Here is a 9,208-nt window from a genome sequence, read left to right on the forward strand (position 1 = left end):
CATATCCCCATCGCCCCCATAGTCCCCATATCCCCTATATCCCCCATATCCCCATCGCCCCCATAGTCCCCATATCCCCTATAGCCCCCATAGTCCCCATATCCCCTATATCCCCCATAGTCCCCATATCCCCTATATCCCCCATATCCCCATCGCCCCCATATCCCCATCGCCCCCATAGTCCCCATATCCCCATATCCCCCATAGTCCCCATATCCCCTATATCCCCCATATCCCCATCGCCCCCATAGTCCCCATATCCCCTATATCCCCCATATCCCCATCACCCCCATAGTCCCCATATCCCCATCGCCCCCATACCCCCCTGTCCCCCCGGAGCGCCCCATACCCGCATGGCGGGGTCCGCGCCGTGCTCCAGGAGGCAGCGCACGGCGCCCAGGCAGAGGTTGGAGGCGGCGATGTGCAGCGCGGTGCCGTGGCTGAAGTCACTGCAGGTGGAGTGCAGGACTGGGGGGGAAAGGGGCACGGGGACCCCCGGCCTCAGCCCGTGGGGGAACCCCAAGGGGCTCACCCCATGGTATCAACCCTAGGGAGCCCCATGGCATCACCCCATGGCATCACCCCAATGGGAGCCCCATGGCATCACCCCATGGTATCAACCCTAGGGAGCCCCATGGCATCACCCCATGGCATCAACCCCTAGGGAGCCCCATGGCATCACCCCATGGTATCAACCCTAGGGAGCCCCATGGCATCACCCCATGGTATCAACCCTAGGGAGCCCCATGGCATCACCCCATGGCATCAACCCCTAGGGAGCCCCATGGCATCACCCCATGGTATCAACCCTAGGGAGCCCCATGGCATCACCCCAATGGGAGCCCCATGGCATCACCTCATGGCATCACCCCATGGCATCACCCCATGGCATCACCCCAATGGGAGCCCCATGGCATCACCCCATGGCATCAACCCCTAGGGAGCCCCATGGCATCACCCCATGGCATCACCCCATGGCATCACCCCAATGGGAGCCCCATGGCATCACCCCATGGCATCAACCCCTAGGGAGCCCCATGGCATCACCCCATGGCATCACCCCATGGTATCAACCCCTAGGGAGCCCCATGGCATCACCCCATGGCATCAACCCCTAGGGAGCCCCATGGCATCACCCCATGGCATCACCCCATGGTATCAACCCCTAGGGAGCCCCATGGCATCACCCCATGGCATCACCCCATGGTATCAACCCCTAGGGAGCCCCATGGCATCACCCCATGGCATCAATCCCTAGGGAGCCCCATGGCATCACCCCATGGCATCACCCCATGGCATCACCCCATGGCATCACCCCATGGTATCAACCCTAGGGAGCCCCATGGCATCACCCCATGGCATCACCCCTAGGGAGCCCCATGGCATCACCCCATGGCATCACCCCATGGCATCACCCCAATGGGAGCCCCATGGCATCACCCCATGGTATCACCCCTAGGGAGCCCCATGGCATCACCCCATGGCATCACCCCAATGGGAGCCCCCCAGCATCACCCCATGGTATCACCCCTAGGGAGCCCCATGGCATCACCCCAATGGGAGCCCCCCAGCATCACCCCATGGTATCAACCCTAGGGAGCCCCATGGCATCACCCCAATGGGAGCCCCATGGCATCACCCCATGGTATCAACCCTAGGGAGCCCCATGGCATCACCCCAATGGGAGGCCCATGGCATCACCCCATGGCATCACCCCAATGGGAGCCCCATGGCATCACCCCATGGCATCAACCCTAGGGAGCCCCATGGCATCACCTCATGGCATCACCCCTAGGGAGCCCCATGGCATCACCCCAATGGGAGCCCCATGGCATCACCCCTAGGGAGCCCCATGGCATCACCCCAATGGGAGCCCCATGGCATCACCCCTAGGGAGCCCCATGGCATCACCCCATGGCATCACCCCTAGGGAGCCCCATGGCATCACCCCATGGCATCACCCCAATGGGAGCCCCATGGCATCACCCCATGGCATCACCCCAATGGGAGCCCCATGGCATCACCCCATGGCATCAACCCTAGGGAGCCCCATGGCATCACCCCAATGGGAGCCCCATGGCATCACCCCAATGGGAGCCCCATGGCATCACCCCATGGCATCACCCCAATGGGAGCCCCATGGCATCACCCCAATGGGAGCCCCATGGCATCACCCCAATGGGAGCCCCATGGCATCACCTCATGGCATCACCCCTAGGGAGCCCCATGGAATCACCCCAATGGGAGCCCCATGGCATCACCCCATGGCATCAACCCCTAGGGGAGCCCCATGGCATCACCCCATGGCATCACCCCTAGGGGAGCCCCATGGCATCACCCCTATGGGAGCCCCCTAGCATCACCCCTAGGGGACCCCCATGGCATCACCTCATGGCATCAACCCTAGGGAGCCCCATGGCATCACCCCAATGGGAGCCCCCTGGCATCACCCCAATGGGAGCCCCCCGGCATCACCCCATGGCATCATCCCTAGGGGAACCCCATGGCATCTCCCCAATGCGCTCACCCCTAGGGGACCCCCATGGCATCACCCCATGGCATCACCCCTAGGGAAGCCCCATGGCATCACCCCATGGCATCACCCCCTAGGGGAGCCCCATGGCATCACCCCAATGGGAGCCCCATGGCATCACCCCTATGTCCTCTATGGGAATCCCATGGCATCACTCCAATGTCCTCTATGGGAGCCCCATGGAATCACCCCAATGTGCTCACCCCAATGGGAGCCCCACGGCATCACCCCTATGGGACCCCCATGGCATCACCCCAATGTGCTCACCCCTATGAGACCCCCATGGCATCACCCCAGTGTGCATTATGGGAGTCCCATGGCATCACCCCAATGTGCTCACCCCTAGGGGAGCCCCATGGCATCACCCCAATGTCCCCTATGGGACCCCCATGGCATCACCTCAATGTCTCCTATGGGAACCCCATGGCATCACCCCAATGTCCCCTATGGGACCCCCATGGCATCACCTCAATGTCTCCTATGGGAACCCCATGGCATCACCCCAATCTGCCCTATGGGACCCCCATGGCATCACCCCAGTGTGCCCTATGGGAGCCCCATGGCATCACCCCAATGTGCACACCCCTATGGGACCCCCATGGCATCACCCCAATGTCCTCACCCCCACGGGACCCCCACGGCCTGTGCCCACGGTGGCACCCCAATGTCCTTATCCCCTGGAGCCCCCCATCTCTTGTCCCCATTGCACCCAATGTCCTCATCCCCTGTGGGACCCCCATGTCCTCTCCCCACGGACCCCAACGTCCTTATCCCTTGGGGACCCCCACGGCCTGCCCCTTGAGGACCCCAAATGCCCTGTCCCCATTGCACCCCACGCCCTGCCCCATGGACCCCCTGCCCTCACCTCGGGGCGCTGCTGCCCGCAGCAGGGTGCGGATGAGCTCGGGGACGTCGAAGTAGGCGGCGTAGTGCAGGGCGTTCATGTGGGTCCAGCGGCTGCGCAGCGTCACGTCGCCCCCCAGCGCCAGCAGCCGCGTGGACAAGCGGACGGCGGCCGCGGGGTCCCCTATGGGGAGATGTGGGGCTGTGGGGTACTGGGCTATGGGGTGCGGGATGTGGGGCTATGGGGCACGGGGACACGTACCCACGCCGTGGGCCCCGGCCTTGCAGGCGTAGTGCAGGAGCGTCATGTCCGTCAGGCCGTCACGGTCGTTCACGTGGCAGCCGCGGCGCAGGATCTGACCCGGTTACACACCAGTTACACGTTGGTTACACACCAGTTACACACTGGTTACACATCAGTTACACACCAGTTACACATCAGTTACACACCAGTTACACACTGGTTACACATCAGTTACACATCGGTTACACATCAGTTACACATCAGTTATACACTGGTTACACATCGGTTACACACCAGTTACACATCAGTTACACATCAGTTACACATCGGTTACACACCAGTTACACACTGGTTACACATCAGTTACACACCAGTTACACATCAGTTACACACTGGTTACACATCAGTTATACACCGGTTACACACCAGTTACACACCAGTTACACATCTGTTACACACTGGTTACACATCAGTTACACACTGGTTACACATCTGTTACACACCGGTTACACACCAGTTACACACCGGTTACACATCAGTTACACATCCGTTACACACCGGTTACACACCGGTTACACATCGGTTACACGTCAGTTACACACTGGTTACACATCAGTTACACACTGGTTACACACTGGTTACACATCAGTTACACATCCGTTACACACTGGTTACACATCGGTTACACACCGGTTACACATCAGTTACACACTGGTTACACATCAGTTATACACTGGTTACACGTCAGTTACACACTGGTTACACATCAGTTACACACTGGTTACACACTGGTTACACATCAGTTACACATCCGTTACACACTGGTTACACATCGGTTACACATCAGTTACACACTGGTTACACATCAGTTATACACTGGTTACACGTCAGTTACACATCGGTTACACATCAGTTACACACTGGTTACACATCAGTTACACACTGGTTACACATCGGTTACACATCAGTTACACACTGGTTACACACCAGTTACACACCGGTTACACATCAGTTACACACTGGTTACACATCGGTTACACACCAGTTACACACTGGTTACACATCAGTTACACACTGGTTACACATCCGTTACACACCGGTTACACATCAGTTACACACTGGTTACACATCGGTTACACACCAGTTACACACTGGTTACACATCAGTTACACACTGGTTACACATCCGTTACACACCGGTTACACATCAGTTACACACTGGTTACACATCGGGTACACACCAGTTACGCATCAGTTACACATCAGTTACACATCCGTTACACACCGGTTACACATCAGTTACACACTGGTTACACATCAGTTACACACTGGTTACACATCGGTTACACACCAGTTACACATCAGTTACACATCAGTTACACACTGGTTACACACCAGTTACACATCAGTTACACATCTGTTACACACTGGTTACACACTGGTTACACACCAGTTACACATCAGTTACACATCAGTTACACACCAGTTACACACTGGTTACACACCGGTTACACATCAGTTACACATCCGTTACACACCGGTTATACATCAGTTACACACTGGTTACACATCCGTTACACACCGGTTACACATCAGTTACGCACTGGTTACACACCAGTTACACATCGATTACACACCCGTTACACCACAGTTACATCCCAGTTACACACCCGTTACACATCAGTTACACCACAGTTACATACTACACACCAGTTACACATCAGTTACACCACAGTTACACCACAGTTACATCCCAGTTACATACTACACACCAGTTACACATCAGTTACACCACAGTTACATACTACACACCAGTTACACCACAATAACACCCCAGTAAGACACCACACACCAGTTACACCCTAGTTACGCACCAGCAGATACCAGTTACACACCAGATACACCCCAGTTACACACTACACAGCAGTTACACACCAGTTACACCCTAAGTACACACTAGGACACACCAGTTACACACCAGTACAAGCACTACATAGCAGTTACATACTAATTACACGGCAGTTACACCTCAAGTAGAAACCAGTACACCAGTTACACACCAGTACAACAGTTACACAGCAGTTACACAGCAGTACCACAGCTATCACACCAGTTACACACCAGTACAACTATAACACCAGTCACACACCAGTTACACACCAGTACAACTATAACACCAGTTACACACAGGTACAACAGCTGTAACACCCGTTACACCCCAGTTACACCCCAGTTACACAGCTATAACACCAGTTACACCCCAGTTACACAGCAGGTACACAGCAGTACCACAGCTATAACACCAGTTACACACCAGTTACACCCCAGTTACACAGCAGTACCACAGCTATAACACCAGTTACACCCCAGTTACACAACTATAACACCAGTTACACCCGTTACACCCCAGTTACACAACACCAGTTACACACCAGTTGCACACCAGTTGCACAGCAGTACCACAGCTATAACCAGTTACACCCCAGTTACACAACTATGACACCAGTTACACCCCAGTTGCACCCCAGTTACACCCCAGTTACACAACTATAACACCAGTTACACCCCAGTTACACAACTATAACACCAGTTACACCCCAGTTACACCCCAGTTACACAACTATAACACCAGTTACACCCCAGTTACACAACTATAACACCAGTTACACCCCAGTTGCACACCAGTTGCACAGCAGTACCACAGCTATAACCAGTTACACAACTATAACACCCCAGTTACACCCCAGTTGCACACCAGTTGCACACCAGTACCACAGCTATAACCAGTTACACACCAGTTACACACCAGTACCACAGGTATAACCAGTTACACACCAGTTACACACCAGTACCACAGCTATAACCAGTTACAGACCAGTTACACCCCAGTCACACCCCAGTTGCACACCAGTTACACCACTTATGCACCAGTTCCACACCAATCACCCACCAGTACACCAGTCACCCCCAGGGGAACCCCATAGCACCCTGACCTCCTGACACCTCATAGCACCCTGTCTCCCCATAGCACCCCACAGCACCCTGCCCCCACAGGACCCCATAGCCCCCTGTCCCCCACATCACCTCTGAGCCGCCTGTCCACTATAGCACCCCAGAGCCCCCTGTCCCCCATAGCCCCCCACAGAACCCTGTCCCCCATAGCACCCCATAGCATCCTGTCCCCCATAGCCCCCTATCCTCCATAGCCCCCCACAGAAACCTGTCCCCCACAGCCCCCCACAGAACTCTGTCCCCCATAGCCCCCCACAGACCCCTGTCCCCCATAGCCCCCCCAGCTCCCTGTCCCCCATAGGCCCCCCCAGCACCCTGACCCCCATAGCCCCCTGTGCTCCATAGCACCCCATAGCCCCCTGACCCCCATAGCCCCCCACAGAACCCTGTCCCCCATAGCCCCCCCCAGCACCCTGACCCCCATAGCCCCCCACAGAACCCTGTCCCCCATAGCCCCCCCAGCACCCTGACCCCCATAGCCCCCCACAGAACCCTGTCCCCCATAGCCCCCCCCAGCTCCCTGTCCCCCATAGCCCCCCCCAGCACCCTGACCCCCATAGCCCCCCCCAGAACTCTGTCCTCCATAGCCCCCCCAGCACCCTGACCCCCATAGCCCCCTATCCTCCATAGCCCCCCACAGAAACCTGTCCCCCATAGCCCCCCACAGAACTCTGTCCCCCATAGCCCCCCACAGACCCCTGTCCCCCATAGCCCCCCCCAGCTCCCTGTCCCCCATAGCCCCCCCCAGCACCCTGACCCCCATAGCCCCCTGTCCTCCATAGCCCCCCATAGCCTCGTGTCCCCCATAGCCCCCCACAAACCCTGTCCCCCACAGCACCCCATAGCCCCCTGTCCCCCATAGCACCTCACAGTCCCCTGTCCCCCACAGCACCCCATAGCCCCCTGTCCCACATAGCCCCCCAGAGAAACCTGTCCCCCATAGCACCCCACAGAACCCCGTCCCCCATAGCCCCCCCCAGCACCCTGACCCCCATAGCCCCGCCCAGCACCCTGACCCCCATAGCCCCCCACAGAACCCTGATCCCCATAGCCCCCCACAGAACCCTGTCCCCCACAGCACCCCATAGCCCCCTGTCCCCCATAGCACCCACAGTCCCCTGTCTCCCATAGCACCCCATAGCCCCATGTCCCCCATAGCCCCCCACAGAAACCTGTCCCCCATAGCACCCCATAGCATCCTCTCCCCCATAGCGCCCCCCAGCACCCTGACCCCCATAGCCCCTCCCAGCACCCTGACCCCCATAGGCCCCCACAGAACCCTGACCCCCATAGCCCCCCCCAGCACCCTGACCCCCATAGCCCCCCACAGAACCCTGTCCCCCATAGCCCCCCCCAGCACCCTGACCCCCATAGCCCCCCCCAGCACCCTGACCCCCATAGCCCCCCCCAGAACTCTGTCCTCCATAGCCCCCCCAGCACCCTGACCCCCATAGCCCCCTATCCTCCATAGCCCCCCACAGAAACCTGTAGCCCCCCACAGAACTCTGTCCCCCATAGCCCCCCACAGACCCCTGTCCCCCATAGCCCCCCCCAGCTCCCTGTCCCCCATAGCCCCCCACAGACCCCTGTCCCCCATAGCCCCCCCCAGCTCCCTGTCCCCCATAGCCCCCCCCAGCACCCTGACCCCCATAGCCCCCTGTGCTCCATAGCACCCCATAGCCCCGTGACCCCCATAGCCCCCCACAAAACCCTGTCCGCCACAGCACCCCATAGCCCCCTGTCCCCCATAGCACCTCACAGTCCCCTGTCCCCCACAGCACCCCATAGCCCCTTGTCCCCCATAGCCCCCCCAACACCCTGACCCCCATAGCCCCCCCAGCACCCTGAACCCCGTAGCCCCCCCAACACCCTGACCCCCATAGCCCCCCACAGAACCCTGTCCCCCATAGCCCCCCCAACCCCCCGACCCCCATAGCCCCCCCCAGCACCCTGACCCCCATAGCCCCTCCCAGCACCCTGACCCCCATAGCCCCCCCCAGCACCTCGTTGCCGATGAGGTCCACGTTGTGCTGCACCTGGGGCACCCACTGGCGCAGGATGGCGAAGAGCTGCGGCACCGTGGTGCTGGGGTCCAGCAGGATCTCCCGGCACGCAGCATCGTTGGGGTCGAAGAACGTGAAGGCTGGGGGGGGTACAGGGGGGACACACATAAGGGGGGGGTATTGGGATACAAGAGGGAATAGAGGGGGTGCCCCACGGTGCTCAACCCCATAGCAGCCATCAGAGAATCCCCACATGGGACCCCATAGGGGTCCTTTGCCATGGGGGGGGTGTTTCTGTCCCTATGGGAGGACACCCCACGGTGCTCAACCCCATAGCAGCCATCAGAGAATCCCCACATGGGACCCCATAAGGGTCCTTTGCCATGGGGGGGGGTGTTTCTGTCCCTATGGGAGGACACCCCACGGTGCTCAACCCCATAGCAGCCATCAGAGAATCCCCACTGGCAGCCCTACAGGGGTCCTTTGCCATGGGGGGGGTAGTCTCTGTCCCCATTGAGCCCCGTTGTGTCTATGGGGGGGCTCCGGTCCCATAGTGTCTATGGGGGGGGGTCCC

General features: G+C 58.7%; 1 protein-coding gene across 1 annotated transcript; it reads right to left on the reverse strand.

The window, feature by feature from the left end:
- Window positions 1-349: 349 nt before the first annotated feature.
- Window positions 350-8,802, reverse strand: LOC130610242 (CAP-Gly domain-containing linker protein 3-like; the record flags this gene model as incomplete). The annotated part of the gene is made up of 4 exons (XM_057429932.1): window positions 8,635-8,802; window positions 3,639-3,732; window positions 3,399-3,560; window positions 350-468 (listed from the first exon to the last, which is right to left on the reverse strand). Coding segments are annotated over exons 1-4 (543 nt in total), but the record flags the coding sequence as incomplete, so codon positions are not given.
- Between the last annotated feature and the right edge of the window lie 406 nt (window positions 8,803-9,208).

The sequence above is a fragment of the Pezoporus wallicus genome, unplaced genomic scaffold (genome assembly GCF_028554395.1).
Source record: "Pezoporus wallicus isolate ANWC-B61680 ecotype Strahan unplaced genomic scaffold, APGP_CSIRO_Pwel_v1 contig_14039, whole genome shotgun sequence".
NCBI lineage: Eukaryota > Metazoa > Chordata > Aves > Psittaciformes > Psittacidae > Pezoporus > Pezoporus wallicus.